This window comes from Micromys minutus (assembly GCF_963924665.1).
Source record: "Micromys minutus genome assembly, chromosome: 5".
Lineage (NCBI taxonomy): Eukaryota > Metazoa > Chordata > Mammalia > Rodentia > Muridae > Micromys > Micromys minutus.
The window spans coordinates 21,681,768-21,704,515 of NC_137974.1; the positions used below are offsets into that span (position 1 = coordinate 21,681,768).

Here is a 22,748-nt window from a genome sequence, read left to right on the forward strand (position 1 = left end):
TACCAATAACCATTTCTGAACTAATTAACAGTTGGCCAGATGTTGCATCTGATGTTCTCTTTTTTCTATAATTCTGTTTGATCTTTTACTGCTTTTGGCACCAGAAGGTAAATCAATAAAAATCCTGTTCCTGAGAAGTTCTTGGCTCAGGAAGTTCTTTCTCATTCTTACCACACACTATAAAACAACCTCAATAGCAAAGAAAATCCCTCCAAACATTGTATAAATCAGTCAAGGTTGCTTGATGACAACCACACAGGCCCCAGCTCTCCCAATATTCAGTGAAGCCATCTGTTAAAAAAGATGAAACATGACACAAAGGTTACTGTCATTGAACTGTACATAAGTTATAGTATATTTTAAAATCATATACATGAGAATCATGAATAAATGTGCTTCCATTTTCCCATTACAGCCACAGAGAGTACAATATAATAAAATTACTGAAAATTTTACTCTACAAAGCCAATTACTTTTATATTAAGATGATAAAACATGCAATCACTGGAAATTTTTTAACAAAAGAAGTAGAGTTTGAGTGAAATGAATTTAAAATGGAAAAGTTTCTAACAACTTTTTTATGCACACATTTGTTATATTTCATTATAACAGTTATGGTAGTACAATCACTTTGAAGATATTTTCACAGATACTATATAGAAAATGGTGTTATTTATTCATCCTAGGCACAGGCAACTCAAAAAATTTTCTTCATTAATAGTTCATAATTACATAGTTGATATATTGCTTATTAATGTGATCCTAGAGAGTCTATAAATATAAAATTTGAATATTAAAATTGTTAGATGTATATTAAAGTTTTTCATATTATTTTTAATCAAATGTATTTTTGTGGTAATCCATATAGACTGACAATTGGTATATGATTTTGTATTTGGTGTCTTAGAATATCAGGTATATAGGAAATGATGGTATATAGTTTTAAATTAGGTGTGATGGTTTGCATATGCTTGGCCCAGGGAGTGGCACTAGTTGAATGTGTGACCTTGTTGGATGAAGTGTTTCATTCTGGGGATGGACTAGGAGACACTCCTGCTAGCTGACTGAGGATGCTCAGCTGTTCCTGGATTCCTTTGGATGAAGATGTATAACTTCCCGCTCCTTCTGCACCATGCCTACCTGGATGCTGCCATGCTTCTGCCTTAATATTGGACTGAATCTATGAACCTGTAAGTCAGCTTCAATTAAATGTTTTTATTTATAAGACTTGCCTTGGTCATGGTGTCTGTTAACAGCAATAAAACCCTAAGTAAGACAGAGGGTAACAAAATGCTAAAAATAAATTAATTAACAGGAGACCCAGGGACACAGGCCTGGTGAGAAGGCATTTCGACTAGCCAGGGTGCAGAGAAATCTCTGCAGAGAGATCTCTGCCAAGTGGGGAAAGTGTGCCCCCCATTTTGGTTCAGGGAACCAGTAACCCAGAATTGGGCTATTCCCAGCAGGAGGACTGTAAGTGGAAAATGGGGCGCTAGGACCATCAGACACCAGGAACAGCAGAGATCCAAGGACACAGGCCACGAAAGGGAGAAGCAAGAAACAATCAATGACAACAAGACCTCATATAATCACAGACAACAAGATGGCAAGAGGAAGGCAAAAGAACTTACCCAAAGGAAACAAAGATAACCTAGCAACACCAGAACCTAGCTCTCCCATCATAACAAACAGTGGAATGCCAAACAATCCAGAAAAAGAAGACTCAGAATTGAAATCATACATCAAGAGGATGATAGAGATACTTAAACAAGAACTGAAGGTAAAGCATAAAGAATTAGAAGCTTTTAAAGAGGAAACAAGAAAATCACTGAAAGAACTCAAAAAACTAGAAGGAAACAGAACCAAAGGGATGAAGGAATGGAAGAAGGAATTTAAAACGGAAATGGACACAATAAAGAAAATACTAAGAGACAACACTAGAAGTAAAAAACTTAAATGAGAAAGCAGGAGTCACAGATGCAAGCATTTCCAACAGACAACAAAAGATGAAAGAGAGAATCTCAGGGGCGGAAAACAACATTGTAAACAAGGATAAAACTGTCAGATAAGATGCAAAACCCAAAAAGCCCCTAACCCAAAATGTCAAGGAGATCCAAGACACAATGAGAAGACCAAAGCTAAGGATAATAGGAATAGAAGAGGGAGAAGAATATCAACTAAAAGGCACAGTAAATATCTTCAACAAAATTGTAGAAGGAAACTGGCCAACCCTTAAGAATGAGATGACCATGAGCATAAAAGAAGCCTACAGAAGTCCAAATAGTTTGGACCAGAAAAGAAATTCCTCCTGACAAATAATAGTCAAATCACCAAGTTCCCAAAGCAAATAAAAATTTTTAAAAGCAGTATGGGGCAAAGGCCATGTAGCATATAAAGGCAGACCAATCAGAATCACACCTGATTTCTCAACAGAGACTATGAAAGCTAGAAGAGCCTGGACAAACATCATGCAGACCCTAAGAGAGCACAGGTGCCAGCCAAAGCTGCCATACCCAGCAAAACTCTCAATCACCATAGATGGAGAGATGAAGATATTCCAAGACAAAACTAAATTTACACAATATCTGACAACAAACTCAGCACTACAAAAAAATTATAGGTGAAAACCCAATACAAAAGGGGAAGCTACATCCTAAAAAAACAAGAAAACTCCGAAGCAAGAAAACCAAAAGAAGAAAGACATACAGGCGCAATTTAACCTCCAAAAGCAAAAATAGCAGGAAACAGCAACCACGATTCCTTGACATCTGTTACATAAATGAACTCAATTCCCCAATAAAAAGATATAGGCAATCAGAATGGATACATAAACAAAACCCAGCATTTTGTTGCATAGAGGAAACTCATCTCAGAGACAAATACAGACACTCTCTCAGAGAAAAATATGGGAAAAAAAACCTTCCAAGTAAATGGCCCCAAAAAAGTAAGCTGGAGTAGCCATTCTAATATCGATTAAAGTTGATTTTCAACCAAAACTTATCAAAAAAGATAAGGAAGAAAACTTTTTACTCACTACAGGGGAAATTTGTCAGGAGAAACTCTCAATCCTTAACATATATGATACAAATACAAAAGCACCAATATTCATAAAAGAAACCCTACTAAAACCGAAAAATACATTGTGCCCCAAACAATAATAGTGGTAGACCTCAATTCCCCACTCTCACCAATGGTCAGATCATTGAAACAAAAAGTGAACAAGGACACTGTAAAACTAGCAGAGGTTATGAACCAACTGAAATTGATAGATATCTACAGAACATATCATCCTAAAGTAAAAGAATACACCTTCTTCTTAGCACCCCATAGCACCTTCTCAAAAATTGACCACATAATTGGACACAGAACGAGCCTCCATAGATACAAGAAGATTGAAATATTCCCACGCATCTTCTCAGATCACCATGATCTATGGCTGGTCTTTAACAACAACAAAGACAACAAAAAGCCCACATACATTTGGAAACTAAACAATGCTCTATTAAAAGATAGCAGGGTCAAAGAAGAAATACAGAAAGAAATAAAGGATTTTCTAGAATTCAATGAAAACAAAAACACAACATAACCAAACCTATGGGATGTAATGAAAGCAGTACTTAGAGGAAAATTCATAGATCTGAGTGCTTCCAAAAAGAAACCGAAGAGAGCATACATCAGCAATTGACAGCACAACTGAAAGCTCTAGAAAAAAGGAAGCAGATACACCCAAGAGGAGTAGACAGCAAAAAAAAAAAAAAAAAATCAAACTTAGGGAAGAAATAGTCCAAATAGAAACAAAAAAAAACCATTCAAAGAATCAAAAAGCCAAGAGCTGGTTCTTTGAAAATTGCCAAGATTTATAAACTTTTAGCCAGACTAACTAGAGTGAGAGAGTATCCAATTAATCAAAATCAGGAAGGAAAGTGGAGATATAATGTCTAAATCTGAGGAAATTAAAGAAATCATCAGATCCTAATACAAAAGCCTATCCTTGACAAGGATGAAAAATCTGGAGGAAATAGTAGAGTTCCTAGACAGATACAAATACTAAAGTTAAAACAGGACCATTCAAACCACCTAAATAATCCCATAAAACCTAAAGAAATAGAAGCAGTCATCAAAAGCCTCCCAACCAAAAAAAAAAAAAAAAAAAAAAAAAAAAAAAAAAAAAAAAAAAAAAAACCCAGGTCAAGATGGGTTCAGTGCAGAATTTTATCAGACATTTACTGACAACATAATACCAATACTGTCCAAACTATTCCACAAAATAGAATCAGATGGTACACTACCTAACTGATTTTTTGTGGCTACAATAACCCTTGTTACTAAACCACAAAAAACCATACAAGGAAAGAAAACTTCAGCACAATCTCACTTATGAACATTGATGCAAAAATACTCAAGAAAATCCTTGCAAACTGAATCCAAGAACACATCAAAACCATCATTCACCATGATCAAGTAGGCTTCATCCCTGGGATGCAGGGAAGGTTTAATATACAGAAATCCATCAATGTAATTCACCATATAAACAAACTCAAAGAAAAAAACCACATGGTCATCTCACTAGATGCTGAAAAAGCATTTGACAAAATTCAATACTCCTCCATAATAAAAGTCTTTGATTAACAGGAATCCAAGGCCCATACCTAAGCATAAAAAAGCAATATACAGAGAACCAACAGCCAACATCAACTTAATGTTGGAAAACTTGAATCAATCCCATTAAAATCAGGGACTCGACAAGGCTGCCCACTCTCCCCCTACCTATTCAACATAGTACTGGAAGTCCTGGCCAGAGCAATTAGACAATAAATATAATTCAAAGGTATACAAATTGGAAAGGCAGAAGTAAAAACGTCACTGCTTGCAGATGAGGTGGGTAGTGTACTTATGCTTCCCCACAAATTCCACCAGAAAACTCCTAGAGCTGATAAACAACTTCAGCAAAATGGATGAATATAAAATTAATTCACACAAATCAGTAGCCTTCTTCAACTCAAAGGACAAACATGTGGAGAAAGAAATTAGGGAAAAGATACCCTTCATAAGAGTCAAAAAATGTATGAAATCACTTGGTGTGTCTCTAACTAAGCAAGTGAAGGATCTGTATGACAAGAACTTCAAACCTCTAAAGAAGGAAATCAAGGAAGATCTCAGAAAATGGAAAGATCTCCCATGCTCATGGATTGGAAGGATCAACATTGTAAAAATGGCCATCCAACCAAAAGCAATCTACAGATTCAATGCAATCCCCATCAAAATGCCAACCCAGTTCTTCATGAGTTGGAAAGAGTAATGTGTAATTTCTTCTGGAATAACAAAAGACCTAGAATAGCAAAATCCATCCTCAACAATAAAAAAACATCTGCGGGTATCACTATCTGACCTCAAGCTATAGTACAAAGCAATTGTTCTAAAAACTGCATGGTATTGGTACAGTAATTGGCAAGTGGATCAATGGAATTGAATAGAAGATCCAGAAATAAGCCCTCACATATATGGTGACCTTATTTATGATAAAGGAGCTGTAAACATTCAATGGAAAAAAGACAGCCTATTCAACAAATGGTGTTGGTCCAACTGGCACTCAGCATGCAGAAGAATGAAATTAGACCCTTTCTTATCTCCTTGTACAAAGCTAAATTGCAAGTGGATCAAAGATCTCCACATTAAGCCAGATACCCTAAAATTATTAGATAATAAATTAGGGTAAACCTTAGAACACATAGCCATTGGAGGAAATTTCCTGAAAAGAACATCAATGGCACCTGCTCTAAGGTCAAAGATTGAAAATTGGGACTTAATGAGATTGCAAATTTCTGTAACGTTAAAGACACTGTCAAGAAAACAAATGGCAGCCAACAGAGTGGGAGAAGTTCTTTAGCAACCCCACATCAGATGGAGTCCTAATATCCAATATATACAAAGAACTCAATAAGTTAGACACATGAGAATCAAACAACCCTATTAAAAAATGGGATACAGAGATAAACAAAATGTCCTCAATTTAGAAATATCGAATCGCTGAGAGGCATCTAAGGATGTGCTCGACATCATTTGCCATCAGGGAAATGCAAATCAAAACAACCCTGAGATTCCACCTCACACCAGTCAGATTGGCCAAGATCAAAAATTCAGATGACAGCAGATGCTGGGGAGGATGTGAAGAAAGAGGAACAATTCTCCACTGTTGGTGGGGTTGTAAACTAATAAAACCATGCCGGAAATCAGTCTGGCGATTCCTCAGAAAATTGGACATAGTACTACCCCCAGACCCAGTTATTGCACTTCTGGGCATTTACCCCTGGGAAGCTCCAACATACAACAAAGACACATGCACCACAGTGTTCATAGCAGCTCTATTTGTAATAGCCAGAAGCTGGAAAGAACTCAGTTGTCCTTCAGTAAATGAATGGATACAAAAATTGTGGTACATTTACACAATGGAGTTCTACTCAGCTATCAAAAACAATGACTTAACAAAATTCTTAAGAAAATGGCTGCATCTAGAGAATATAATCCTGAGTGAGATAACCCAGTCACAAAAGGACAGACATAATATGCATTCACTGATAATTGGATACTAACCCCAGAAAGCTCTGAACACCCCAGAAACTACTCATAGACTGTGTCAAGTTAAAGAAAAAGAAAAAAGAAAAAACCATTATATTTACTCCTTACACACCAAGATAGCCTTGACTAATTCCAGGTTACATCCTGTTTTACATGTACTTTATGCTCATTGTAACTAGTAAGATCTTAATGCACACTATCAAACCTTATTAAAAAAATCAAGACGTGATGAAAATCTATTCATATACTTTTATGCAAAAATGTTTAAAAATTGTACATTTATCTTTTTTAATGAAGTTCTTTAATAAAAAATAATTAACAAATGAACATATTAGTATGATTTACATTAAATTATTTACTGAACAAAAACATTTTAAAGTTTCTAAATATGGAAATAAAATATTTTATTTACTAATTATTGAAAATGTATTTATCATTGCTCATCTTTTTTAACAATATTTAAATATAAATACTCATATAATTTCTTTTATCTTTTTACTTAATAAATTATTTGCAAAGGCAAATTTAATGTAGTATTGCATTTCTTAAAGGATAATCACCTAAAATGTGAAGAAGAAGTGGATATATATTCAAAACCTACTTTGCCATTGAAGAAAACTTAATAAACTTTATTAAGTCACTTTTATGTCACATATATATGTTTAGACACCTATTATACATATGAGCAATAAATGAGTTGTATATCAGGACCGACTGCAATTTTCACATAATAAAAGGTGAGTGAAAGCATTGACTGCCTTTCTTCATCCAAATATTTTCAAGTGCCATCTAATGGTATTGTCATAAAAGGCATTTTCTAAATGTGAGGAATCTGGGTCAGATTGTCCATGAGCTTCCAAATGAAAGAAACTGTTAATGATAGTTCAAAAAAGAAAAAGAAAGGAAGTTAGTGAGAAAAGAGAAGTTGAACATATGTTTTTAAAAGCCTCCCAATGCTCTCTGACTCATATCTAGTATGTAAAGTGCTGTGCACTAGGGTATAAATAGATTGAGGAATTTTACTTATTATCTCTTTGTACTTATGTTACCATATATCGATTTGTGTATTTTATGGAGACAATAAGCTTTCTCTTGTATGACAAATACTTGAGTTCTCCAGTGGTTTTTCACTGTTTTTTTTTTATTTTTTTTTCTTTTTGTATACTTTCTTTTTTTCTGTGAATTTATGCTTTAGTCTCACTCGGAGAAATAAAATCGACATTGGGTGTGACTAAAGGGAGGGAGCTGGGTGAGACAAGAATTGGGAGAAGAATGGCTCAGGGGTCAGGGATCACATGTAGGTAGAGACTCTGGGGTGGAATCTCAGTGCTGGAGACTCATAACAGAGAAGCTCCAGGGTGTCTATGAGCGTCATTCTCGCTGAGATGCCTAGCAGTGGGAAATATGAAATCAGATGTAGCCACCTCTTGTAGCTAGACTGGAGTCTCAGTTGAGAAATAAGGACATCAGCCCACCATAAAACCTTGACCCAAAATGTTTCCTCCTTACAGGATGTACAGAGATAAATATGGAGCTGAGCATGAGGGAATGGCTAAGCAATGACTGGACAACTTGAGATCCATTCCACCAGGCAAGAACCAAACCCTGACACTATTAATGATACTCTGTTATGCTTTCAGACAGGAGCATAACTGTTCTCTGAGATGCTCTACCCAGCAGTCATTAGAAGCAGATGTAGAGACCCACCGCTAAACATTAGATGGAGCTTGAGGAAGTCTTATTAAAGAGTCAGTGAATTATTGAGGGACCCTAAGGAGATAGGGACTACACAAGAAGACCAATAGAAATAACTAACCTGGACTCTTGGGGGCTCCCAGAGACTAAACTACTAACCAAAGAGCTAGCATGTACTTGACCTAGGCTCCATTTATATACATGGCAGATGTACAGTTTGGTCTTCATATGGGGCCCACAACAATTGTAGGAGGGATTATTAATGACTGTTACCTGACTGTGGATCCTGTTCTTCTAACTGGACTGCCTTGTCAGCCACCAAGGGGAGTATGCCTCTAATCCTGCAGTGACTTGATTTGTCAGATTGTTTGATTCCCAGAGGGTGGGAAATTCTCTCTTGCAGCAAAGAAAGGGAGCAGTGGGTGGTGGTGGGTGGTGGTGGCTTTGTGGTTAGACTAGGAGGCAGTCTGCTGTCAGACTATTACATAAATAAATTGACAAAAGAAATTTAGACTCCACGCAGTTCTTTGGGAAAACAGAGGGCTTCCAGACATTCAGTGTGATTATTGAGTCCCCCAAATAACTTAAACCAGTTTACTTCCTCTATCCTTCCTGTTTTCTAATTTGTGTTATGAATTTATATTGCATAATATTTTGCTTCTCTCCAAACTTGTATTATCCTAATCATTTTAAAACCTTACTAACAGATAATTTAAATACAGCTTCTTATTTGTTGTTTTGATTAAAATCCTTGATTATGCATTCTTGTAAAAACAGGGATTTTTAGGATTGTTTCTGGTCATAATCACTCTTTATCTCTCTAGGCCCAATGTTTTAAATTTTATTTCTTTTTTAAGATATTTTATTTTATGGATATGAGTACACTGTAGCTGTCTTCAGACACACCAGAATATTTGTTGTGAGCCACCATGTGTTTGCTGGGAATTGAACTCAGGATCTCTGCAAGAGCAGTCAGTGCTCTTAACCACTGAGCCATCTCTCCAGCCAATGAATTTATTTCTTACTTACTGTAATTTGTCATGAGACCTTCATGCTGCTCTTACAAATGCTAATTTTTAAAAGCCAAATCATTCCCAAGTATTTATCTGTTTAACCGATTACCCCTAGTTTAGGCCACATTTAACATTTCATTTATAGCAGGAATTATTTTCTCCCTACTTCATGTAGGTTATATCACAGTGATGACTATTTCCTTTAGCAAATATTTTATTATTCTTCTTTATGGCACAAAATTATTGAACACAAAAAAGAAATTATCTTTTTAATTTTAAACCAGTTTATCCAATACAATTTAAAAGAGTACATGTTGGTCTCTGCCTCAAGAATTACACATTTTGGCATGGAGAACTAAAAAGTTTGGAAACAGAATGGCTTATTACACCCATAATACATGCAAAAGAGAGTAGTGATAGTCTTTGATTAATTTATGTAACAAAATTTACATATCTCTAAAGCATAAGCATCAAGTCTGAATGTCTGAGGATGGCAAACATACACAGCACAGTGGCCATGGGAGAGTCTGCTGGACACACACACACACAAAAAAAAGCTAATTCAATTTTACCTAGGTACTAGAAAAAGAATTTACTTCTGTTTTCTGAAAATCTTCTCTAACCAGTGGAAATGTTGAACAAAATGTTTAGTGGCAGAGTAAGATTCATTAGTACATATATGTGCATATACAAGTATAAAATTCTCAAAAATAGATGAAGGCACAATTATGACAACAGTTTTGGTATTATAATTATGTCTAATCTACAATGTCTTTAAAAGTATACATATTTGTGGATATTTTCAGAGCTTTTGCTTTTTGATTCTAACGATTATCCCTTTGTGGGGCAAGCCAAAGTATTTCCATGTACATTAGTGTGTAAATGGAATAATAATTACCAGCCTTACTTGATGTAGACATATCTAGTTGCATCACGTGATGTTTTGCAGAAGCAGACCCATGGGAAGACATGGTGTTTGGGGAGATTATAAGTAGAATCCAACAGATAGTGAAGGGACCCTCGCATAGCTAGCAATGCAATGAGTTGTTTGTCTCTGGTATCACTGATCTTCACTTCAATGCAAGAGGCAGAGAACTTCTCCTGGATTTCTGTGTAGTTCTGGCAGCTTCAGCTGACTCCTGTACAGTGGGCAGGGGCCTGGCTGTTTCTGCAGGATTATGCTGCCCCTGCTGATTCATTTTACATGGCACTCTTTGAACTAGACAGTTGGTATCTTGACACTACTCAATGTGACTGCTGGTATCCTAATGGAGTTTGGAATTTTACCAAAAAAGTAGTTAACATCCCTTTGTCCCATTTACTAACCTTTTCACCCCTACTTTGAATGTTGGGCTAGAAAGAAGTGTTTGAAGTATTTGAGAACACTTATTAAAATAGGTTTTGAAAAATCCAAGCCTGCACTTATTGAACAAAGATTTTTTGAAATTATGAACACTTGCAAATATATAAACATATATATATATAGCAAATATATATAAACATATATATATATAGCAAATATATATAAACATATATATTTATGTTTGTGCTTAATGTATCTAGGAAATCTGTCTTGATAGCCCCTCAGTAGCCTTAAGAGTCCAAGAGATGAAAAGATATGAAAGTAAAATGTTTAATCAAATATTTAATATTTTGAAAATTGTGCCCTACAATTTTACCAGACACAAAAGTAAATATTTAAGAACTGTACTTTTTAAAATTTATGTTTAATACACTAAAACAAAATCATAATAAAACCAATATTTAGTTTATAAAATGCTATATGATCTAGGCAATAAAATTTCTTTTGCACGATGTTGAAAAGAGAGGTTGCTTTTACCTTTATTATCACATACATTACTTTGATTTCACTTGTAGTGGAATCTTGAGCACAATGATACTGTATGATAAATATTTAATGTAGATATCACATTACATCATTTATGTATCTCTAAATTCCATTTATTTGGGGATGATTTGTATTAGTACTATGTCTAAAATTCAGACCACTACAGTGGTACTTATTCTTAACAAATTAAACATAATTCACACAACATCTCTTGTGGAAACACCAGGGGTTTAGTAATGTGAAACATCCAAGTATGTCCTGGAGCATTTCTATGAAATAATATTAAAAAAATCATTCTTGTTTTCCTTTGTACCTGATTCCTTTGTACATTGGGATAAAAATGCTTTTTCAATTAAAGTAAATAGTGAAAAGTGAAAGAACTTAGTTCTAATACTGCCCCTACCCAGTATTTTGCCTGTCTTTTCAAAATTCTGGCAAATACATGTGTTTTTATTTTATTCTAGGGGAATATTTTTTTGTGGACAGAATTATTCACAATGCACATATTTTGGCCTGATAATTGTACTTAGATATTAGTTCATATGGGTGAGGTTTCTGAGACAGACTCATTATTAAAGATGGATCATCCTCAGTGGCAACCTGTACAGACATGCAACTATTATTTACCTAAACTTATTAATATTCCTCATACATGTTTTGCATTTTATGGCCAATATCAGAACCTTAAGCTTATTAAAGCATATAAATTGCAGCTACTGTATATTTCCACAAAATAAAGGTTTTGAATTTTACTGTGCTCAAAATTGGAAGCATTATTTATTAAAAGAATATTTTACTGTTAGCTTTCCAACTAAGGCAAATGGTAGAAAAATAAAAGCAAAGTACACAACAATTGAATTAAAAGGAACACACCGAAGAGTATTTCTACTCCCTCTATTGTAATCAAAATATACTGATATATTTTATTAACAGCAGTTACCAATCCCAGGTGTCATCTACTTTCATTTGCTATCCCCATGAGCCAATCATTTACCTACATCTTACAGAAAACTGGAGCTTTCTTTCTGATGAACAGCATTTGGATTCCTTTGCCCTTTATTTTTTAAATCAACTGAGAGCATATATTATTCATTTTTCCTTAAATGTGAGATTATTACTTAGTGATTTTTTACAGCTTTACAATGTGGGCCGTTGGAACTTGGGCAGTAATCTATAGGAATAAATGGCTGGCAGGAAAGACATTCTGCAACCTCCATCTTTTGCTACCAGAAATTTAGAAATCAAATACTCTGTTATATACTTTCATTTTTACTATAGAATATGAAAATCTATTTGTGATCCTAGGAATACTGATATATTTTATTAACAACAGTTTATTTTTGTATTACATATAGAAGAAAATGATATAAAAAACAAATTATTTATTTTTTCCAATACCCCCACTCTCCATAACCTATAACTATGACTAAAATTAGTCACTTTGGTATAGAATGGTTCAACAAGATAGACTGAAACAATCTTTCACAAGTTATAACTTAAGTTATAACTTAAACTTTATTTTACTTTAAGTAACTTATTTCCATATAAACCTTACCTGTGTCCACTCATTAGTTTGTGGATCATAGGATTCCATGGTATTGAGGTATGTTTGTCCATCATAGCCACCAACAGCATATAGTCTGTCACCAAGGAGACAGACACCAACAGCATCTCTAGGCATACTCAATGGAGCCACCATGGTCCATGTGTCTGTTTTGGGATCATACCTAAAATTCAAGGACAATAAAATGCAAATTCCAATCATGTTCAACTTTTTAAAGGAATGATAGTTTTAGCAGTAAGATTTGAAACTTACAATTTAGATGATTTGCTCTCTAATGCAATAGTTTTGAAAGACATATGTTCTGAAATTAATATCAATGATATTGGCCATTCTAAAATTTAAGGAACTTAAAAACCATTCCTGGCAGCCTAAATTGATACCAATGCATTTGGTAAAAATGAATGGAATGACTTCATTTTCAAGATGAAAAAATACAAAAGACACCATTTCTCACAGTAATTGAATGTTTTGAACTAGATTAAAGCAGAGCCCTTCTGTAATGAAACAGAATGGATGGCATGAAAGCTGTGAGTGTCTGGATTTGAACACTCAGAAGAATAGATATTTTGTCCTGAAATTTTGTAGGTAAGCTTGATGCAAGGGAACATACCTGTTATATGACCATTTGGGAAGGGGGTGAGCAAGAAGATCAGGAGTAAAAAGACAGCTTCATACATATGCTGAGTTCAAGACCAGCCTGGGAAGCATAAATGAAATGTTTCTCCAAAAAGAAAATAAAATAATTTGGAACAATTACAAAGTAAATAGAACTGTTTTTCATATGGTGATGCTAAAATTTGGCCATGATGTATACCATGGCAGGTGAAGAGTTTTGGGCCAAGTAAGCACAGTCATTTAAGTAATGGCAACTACAATAACTCTGTCTTCAAAACGCATCTAAGTACCAAATGCTCCTTATGTGAATTTAAGGTGTCTTTATATCTGTATATAATATTTACGATTGTATTCATCTGTATATTACTTTATGGAATGTGTGTTATTTTAGTTTAAAATAAACTATTGGATCACTATTTTACATTTAATCTTAATTTCTGATTGACATTTCAAGTGAAAAATTAGTAAGCTTAAAAGGAAAGAAATATAAATTATGACAAAAAAAAAAAACCTTGCTTTCTTGTTTCAGGTCTTATTTGGCCACTAGAAAATTCAATCAACAGACTCCTAAAATAAAGTGAGAAACTACATTTTTATCAAAATATTAAAATCAAGTTGTCAAAAATACATGAGGTTTATTTATAAAAAATATTAATTTTGCCAAAAAAGTTGCATGCTTTGGATTGCTAGAGTCGGAGATTTTTCTTTCAATTATTAATTCCACACCTGACAAAATTTAACCATTTTCTTAGGCTGTTAAGCCTATGGTAATTTGATTGACAGGCTGATATTATTTAATGAAAATCATCCCAAACACTGACAAGCATGAAGAACCACAATATAATTACAAATATACATTTCATTAAATCAAAATCTAGAATTCTGAAACAACCAATAACAGAGGATAAACTGTACAAAGGGGTGTAGAGAATGCTATCCACATGCAGATAGTACATTTCAGAATGGGGGATTACATTTATATAACTAGATAGACATTTCAAATAAATGACAAAAGGGAGACATAACAACAGATACTGAGTAAATTTTTAAAAAAATCATCAAATCTCTCTGGCAAAGCTTTTACTTAATCAAACTGGAAAATCTAGATGAAATGGATTGTTCTCTAGATAGATATAACATACTAAAATTAAATGAAGTGGAGGTAAACTAAACAGGCCCATATCCCAGAAGAAAATAGAGGAAGTTATTAAAAATACCCCAAACAAAAAATCAAAAAGCCCAGGGTCATATAGACTTAGTGAAGAATTTTACAAGACTTTCAAGGAAGATCTAAGAACAGTATTTCTCAAACTATTCCATAAAACAGAAACAAAAGGAACACTACCTAATTCATTCTATGAAGCCACAATTATTCTGATAGATAAACATCACAAGGACCCAACCAAAACAGAAAAAAATATATAACTTCAGCTCAATGCTGCTTATGTATATTGATGCAAGAATACTCAATAAAATTCTTGCTAACCAAATCCAAGAACACATCAAATCCATTATTCATTGTAATCAAATAGGATTCACCCAAAGGATGCAAGGTTAGTTCAATATGTGAAAAACCATTAACATAATCAACTATATAAACAAACTCAAAGAAAAAGTGTCACAGGATCATCCCATCAATGCAGAAAAAAGCATTTCACAAAATGCAACACACTTTCATGTTAAAAGTATTGGAGATATCAGAAATTCAAGACCCATACCTAAACATAATAAAAGCAATTACTGCAAACCAACAGCCAATTTCAAATTAAATGGAGAGATACTTGAAAAAACCCCACTAAAATCGGGACAAAGAGGGCCACTCTCCCATGTAGAACTTGAAGTGTTAGCAAGAACAAGATGAAAGCAAAAAGAGATCAAGGGGATACAAATTGGCAAAGAAAAAAAAAAATAAAGGTAGCACTATTTGCACATTACATGATAGTATATATAATTGACCCAAAAAAATTTACAAGAGGGCTTCTCCGGGTTATAAACAACTTCAGCAACGTGACAAGACATAAAATTAACTCAAATAGATCAGTGGCCTCCTTTTATATAACAATAGACAGATTTAGAATGAAATTAGTGAAACAACTCCATTCATAGTAGCTACAAATTAATAATAATAATAATAATAATAATAATAATAATAATAATAATAATAATGAAAAGATATCTTGTCGTAACTCTAACAAGTGAAAGCATCAAGTGCCCAAAGCAAAGAAAGAATACTAAAAGCAGTAAGGGAAATAGGTCAAGAAACATATAAAGGAAGACCAATCAGAATCACACCCGATTTCATAACAGGGCCAAGAAAGCAAGAAGAGCCTGGACAGACATCATGCAGACCCTAAGATAACACAAGTGCCAGCAAAAGATGCTATACCCAGCAAAACTATCAATCACCATCGATGAAGATATTTCAAGCAAATCTAAATTTATACAATATCTGACCACAAACCCAGCACTACAACAAATTATGGGTGGAAAACCCAATACAATGAGGGGAATTACATCCTTGTAAAAACAAAAAAACTGCTAAGCAAGAAAACCAAAAGAAGAAAAAGACACGGACACAATTCAACCTAAAAAAGCAATGATAGCAGGAAACAGCAACCACCATTCCTTTATATCTATTAACATAAATGGACTCAACTCCCCAATAAAAAGACATTGGTTATCGACTGGATAAATAAAAAAAATCAAGCATTTTGCAGCATACAGGAAACTCATCTCAGAGAAAAAGACAAAAACTATTTCAGAGTAAAAGGGTGGGAAAAAGAAACTTCCAAGCAAACAGCCCCAATAAGCAAGATGGAGTGGCTATTCTAATATAGAATAAAGTAAATTTCCAACCAAAAGTTATCAAAAATAAATGAGGAAGGAGACCTTTTACTCATTACCGGGGAAATCTATCAGGAGGAACTCTCAATCTTTAACATACATGCTCCAAAAACAAAAGCACCCACATTCGTAAAAGAAACCCTACTAAAAATCAAAAAATACATTTTACCCCACACAATAATAGTGGGAGGCTTTAATATCCCACTCGCACCAAGGGACAGATCATGGTAACAGAAACTAAACTAGGACACTGTAAAACTAGCAGAGACTATGAACCAAATGGAATTAATAGATGTCTACAGAACATATCACCCTAAAGTAAAAGAATACACCTTCTTCTCAGCACCTCATGGCACCTTCTTGAAAATTGATCACATAATTGGAAGCAGAACAGGCCCAATCAATATAAGAAGATTGAAATACTCCCATGCATCCTCTCAGATCACCATGTACTAAGGCTGGTCATTAACAAGAACAAAGAAAACAAAAGCCCACATATACATGGAAACTAAACAACACTCTATTAAAGGATAGCAGACGGGTTCAATGCAGAATTATATCAGACATTTAATGGGGACATGACACCAATAATCTCCAAACTATTCCACAAGATAGAATCAGATGGAATTTTACCTAACTCATTTTATGAGGCTACAATAACCCTTGTTCCTAAACCACACAAAGACCCTACAAGGAAAGAGAACTTCGGACCAATCTCACTTATGAACATTGATGCAACAATACTTAACAAAATCCTTGCAAACCAAATCCAAGAACACATCAAAATGATCATTCACCATGACCAAGTAGGCTTCATCTCTGGGATGCAGGGATGTTTTAATAAAAGGAAATCTATCAATGTAATCCACCATATACACAAACTGAAAGAACAAAATCACATGGTCATCTCACTAGATGCTGAGAAAGCATTTGACAAAATTCAAAACCCCTTCATGTTAAAAGTCCTGGAAAAAACAGGAACCCAATGTCAATAAGTAAAAATAATAAAAGCAATATACAGCAAACCAACAGACAATATCAAACTTAATGGTGGGAAACATGAAGCAATCCCACTAAAATCAGGGACTTGACAAAGCTGCCCAATCTCCCCCTACATTTTCCACATAGTACTGGATGTTCTACCTGGAGCAATTAGAGAGCAAAAGGAAATTAAAGATACAAATTGCTAAGGAAGAAGTAAAAAATCACTCTTTGCAGATGGCATGATAGTGTACTTATGTGACCCCACAAATTCCACCAGAGAACTCCTACTGCGGATAAACAAGTTCATCAAAGTGGCTGGAAATAAAATTGATTCAAACAAATCAGTCGCCTTCCTATATTCAAAGGACAAACATGTGGAGATAGAAATTAGGAAAAAGATACCCTTCATAAGAGTCACAAAAACTATGAAATACCTTGCTGTGACTCTAACTAACCAAGTGAAGGACCTGTATGACAAGAACTTCAAACCTCTAAAGAAGGAAATTGAGGAAGTTCTCAGAAAATGGAAAGATCTCCCATGCTCATGAATTGGAAGCATCAACATTTTAAATATGGCCATCCTACCAAAAGCAATCTACAGATTCAATGCAATCCCCATCAAACTTCCAACATGGTTCTTTATTGAGTTGGAAAGATCAATGTGCAATTTCATCTGGAATAACAAAATAAACGTAGAATAGTGAAATCTATCATCAACAATGAGAAAACATCTGCGGGAATCACTATCCCTGACCTCAAGCTATATTACAAGGCAATTGTGTTGAAAACTGCATGGCACTGGTACAGAAATAGACATATGGATCAATGAAATAGAATAGAAGATCCAGAAATCAGCCCTCACATATATGGTCACTTGATTTTTGACAAAGGAGCTGTAAACATTCAATGGAAAAAGGACAGCCTATTCAACAAATGGTTTTGTTCCAACTGGCACTCAGCATGCAGAAGAATGAATATATACCCTTTCTTATCTCCTTGTACAAAGCTCAAGTGTAAGTGGATCAAAGATCTCCACATTAAACCAGATACAATAAAAGTATTAGATGAGAAAGTAGGGAAAACCTCAGAACACATAAGCACAGGAGAAAATTTCCTGAACAAAACACCAATGGTTCAAGCTCTAAGGTCAAAGATTAACAACTGGGACTTAATGAGATTGCAAAGTTTCTGTAAGGCTAAGGATATTGTCAAGAAAACAAAACAGCAGCCAACAGAATGGGAAAATATCTTTACCAACTCCACATCAGAAAGTGGCCTAATATCCAAGGTGTACAAAGAATTCAAAAAGCTAGACACCAGATAACCAAACAACCCTATTAAAAATGGGGTACAGAACTAAACCAAACATTCTCAATTGAGGAATATCAAATGGCTGAGAAACATTTGAGGAAGTGCTACACATCCTTAGCCATCAGGGAAATGCAAAACAAAACAATCCTGAGATTCCACATCACACCAGTCAGATTGGCCAAGATCCAAAACTCAGATGACAGCAGATGCTAGCAAGATTGTGGAGAAAGAGGAACACTTCTCCACTCTTGGTGGGGTTGTAAACTGTTACAACCACTCTGGAAATCAGTATGGCGATTCTTCAGAAAATTGGACATAGTACTATCTGAAGATCCAACTATCTACTTCTGGGCATATATCCCAGAGACACTCCAATATACAACAAAGATGCATGCACCACAATGTTCATAGCAGCTCTATTTATAATAGCCAGAAGCTGGAAAGAACCCAAATTTCTTTCAGTAGATGAATGGATACAAAAATTGTGGTACATTTACACAATGGAGTACTAATCAGCTACCAGAAACAATGACTTAACCAAATTCTTAAGAAAATGGTTGCATCTAGAGAATATCATCCTGAGTGAGATAACCCAGTCACAAAAGAACAGACATAATATGCAGTCACTGATAATTGAATACTAACCCCAGAGGCTCGGACTGCCCCAGAAACAACTCACAGACTGTGTGAAGTTCAAGAAAAAAAGAAAAGGAAACAAAACAAAAAAAAAATCATGCTCAATTCTTACACACCCAGAAAACGACTAATTCTGGGTTACATCCTGTTTTACATGTACTTTTTTCTTATTGTAACTAGTAAGACCTTAATGCAGAGTATCAAACCTTAAAAAAAAAGAATAAAAAAAAATCCAAGCACTGAGAAAAATGTATTTGTATATATTTATTCAAAAAAATGTTTAATTTTTTCTTCTTTCATCTTTGTTTTTAAAATAAAGTTTAAAAAAAAAGGAAAACTGACAGGATACAATGGAAGGAAATATTTGTTCACCATAACTTAGAAAATGGTGTGCTCCCAAAAATATATAAATAACTTTAAATATAAGCAAGCAACAAATAAATCCTCCAAAAATTAAAAATAATTACTTAATAAAATGAACAGATTAAAGAAAAAAATCTGGAGAATTAATTCAAACCTATCAAATTCTGAGACAGTTTTCCACTTTGGTATCCTATATAAATCCAGACAGATGTCTTTGTTGGTAAGGAAGGGCTGAAAATATACATTTATCCATAACTGCAACACTGTAAACTAGTGTAATCACTGAGGAAGTTGTTTTCTTAAACAATATTCTCTGTATTAGATAGGGTTGTTTTATGTGGACATAACATTTCATATATGGATATGTATATAAAAATAAATGCTATTTCACAATTTCTGAATTCCTAATCATATTAATTGAATGCATTAAGATTAAATCAACTAAACGTAGACTAGGTTATTAGCTTCTTTTAGCTTGTGATATGTAGCCTCTCTTACAGATATGGAGGAATTAACCACACACTCAGAAAACCCAGGCCTGTAAGACTTCTCAGATTTATGATTCTACAAAATTTTTTCTCCATCAGAACTGTTCAGAGTTTTATCTTTGCCTGGAGGCATAAGAAGTTATTCTCAAAGTGGATTATTTTTTGACATAAATGGTTTCAGATGTATAAACTTAATGTAACTATTTACTATGAATTATATAACATTATTATTACTTTTTTAAAAAGAGATTTTTGATTTTTTTTAAACAGTGTTGGCTTTTTTTTTTTAAAACTGTGTTGGCTTGTTTATTAAAACAATAAACAAAATTCAGGAGTAAAGAGTAGCAAAGGTTTGTTTTTGCCTTTGGTCTGTCTGCCTCTCCTGCAGCTTACCTTGGTCTTCCTAGTCAGAGTGTGAGCGCAGTAGCAGGGTGTCTATTAAGCTTTACAGCCCTCAGGCAAGAGAAGCAGCCATACATAGTGGATAGAATTGGCTGTAAAATGAAAACCTGCTAAAGGCATTTCACAGTCACACAATATGAGTTCGTTTCCCTTTGAAAATTTACACTACACTTTTGAGGCAACATTAAATCTTTAAGCTTCCTGCTTTAAGGATGTGGTTTGCATTAAATATATTTATGAGATCTTTTTAATATAGAGCTATTATTATCTAGAAATCAGATGGTCTGTTGACTAACATTTCAAAACAATATTTAGATGAGAAATCTAAATACACAACTATTTTGCAGCCTATTATGTGCATTTTCCAGCCAAGAAAACAAAGGAAGAAAGAAAAATCTAAAGTACAGGGAAAGTAGCAAAGATCAATGTAGTTCTCTCTCCCTAGTAAGGTGCTGGCCATATCAGCCAGGTCGTTGAATAAATGACTTTTGTTTTTTTTTTTTTTTTTTTTTTTTTTTGTTTGTTTGTTTTTTTTTTCCTTCCCATCCTTTAATTTCTATTCCTTCATCTTATACTAAGCCTTGTAGCAGAGGACATTTAGGGGTCTTCTCTTCCCTCCACCATCCCTTCTATGGGACTCCAGAGATTCTAGTACAGACCTAGATTAACCCCACCTATGGACCTGCTCTGTTGCTACTGTTCTAGCTTCTCTTCATTCCCAAGCATTAGCTCTCAATATCTAGAAACAGATACTAGCTGGATCTCACAGAACCCATACCTCACAGGGACAAAACATGATACCCTACATTTCAACTCAGAGCAACCACATATTCATAATATCCAGGAATGACAAAAAAAAAACCTCCAGGATCAAACATAAACCCAAAAAAGGACCCAATACTTAGAATGACTATCATCTTGAGCCAGAATCCTAGATGCTAGTGATGCAAAACCATTAATAAAAGGAAGGAAACATGTCTTTACTAGCACCCAGGAACCATATCATACTAGGCACTCGGAGATGCAATGAAGCCAAATCACAAGGTGAAGAATTCAAAAGAGTGTTTATAAAATTGTGCAAGTGGTATAGCAGGATCCTCAAGAACCCTATGACCAATTTTCTGAGGAACAACCAGAATGATTTTCAGAGTACTTGTACCAGCTTGCAAATGTAACAAACAGTAAAGAAGTGCTCCTATTTCTCCACATTTTTGCCAGCATCTGATGTCATCTAAGTTCTTGATCTTAGTCATTCTGACTGGTGTAACATAGAATCTCAGGGTTGTTTTGAATTCCATTTCCAAGATGACTAAGGATGTTGAAAATTTCTTTAAGTTCTTACGGCATTTCAATATTCCTCAGTTAAGAATTCTTTGTTTAGTTCTATACCCCATTTTTATAAAGTTAATTAAAACCACTAACCAAAGAGTACACATGGAGTAACCCATTGCTCCAGCCACATATGTAACACATGATGGCCTTATCTGTGATATATGGAAAGAGAGGCACTTGGCCTTAAGAAAGCTTGATGCCCTGGTGTATGACAATATCAGGGGAGAAAGACTGGACCTCGGGGTTGGGTGGGTTGGGTGCACCCTTATAAAAATAGGAGAGGTTGGATGGGATGGCTCTTTCTGGAAGGGAAACATGGAAAGTAGACAGCATTTGCACTTTAATTATAAAGGTACCCAATTCGCCACCTGGACCAGCAGTTCCCAAAGGTTTAAAGACTGGTGAGAAGGAGATCTGGGCAGCCAGGTAAAAGAGAGATCTCAGTCGAGTACACACAGAAAGCGAGCCCCTTCCCTGCCTGATCCAGGTACCTGGAACACAGCATTGGGACCTCTGTGCCCACCCGGTGACTTTGGGGCACAGAACAGGACTCAGCCCATCTGCCACCTGGACCAGTAGTACCCAAAGGTTTAAAGACTGGTGAGAAGGAGATCTGGGCAGCCACGGAGCAGAAAGATCTCTGCTGAGTGAGCACAGAAAGCACGCCCCTGCCCTGCCTGATCCAGGGACCAGAAACACAGCATTGGGATCTCTATTCCCACCCTGCAGCTTTGGAACACAGAACAGGGCTTGGACCATCCACAAACTGGACCAGTGGAGATCCAGGGACACAGAACAGATACAAGGGAAAGGCAAGAACATATCATTGACAACAAGATAGCAAGAAGAAAGCGCAAGAGTATATCCCAAAGAAACCAAGACAACCTAGCAACACCAGTAACCAGCTATCCCATAACAGCAAAATTGGAATGCCAAACACTCGAGACAAAGAAGACACAGACCTAAAATCATACCTCAAGAAACTGATAGAGACCCTTAAACAAGAACAGGAGGAAAAGCAAAATGGAATCAGAAGCTTTTAGAGGAAACAAGAAAAAGCACTCAAAGAACTCAAA

General features: G+C 35.0%; 1 protein-coding gene across 1 annotated transcript in view; it reads right to left on the reverse strand.

Moving 5' to 3' along the window:
- Positions 1–231: 231 nt before the first annotated feature.
- Positions 232–22,748, reverse strand: part of KLHL1 (kelch like family member 1) — a gene marked incomplete at both ends in the record, with an annotated part of 384,888 nt that continues 362,371 nt past the window's right edge. Inside the window, 2 exons of the mRNA XM_080917315.1 lie at positions 232–291; positions 12,689–12,860. Of these exons, the coding sequence (XP_080773441.1) occupies positions 232–291; positions 12,689–12,860 (232 nt within the window). The remainder of the gene's footprint in view (positions 292–12,688; positions 12,861–22,748) is intronic.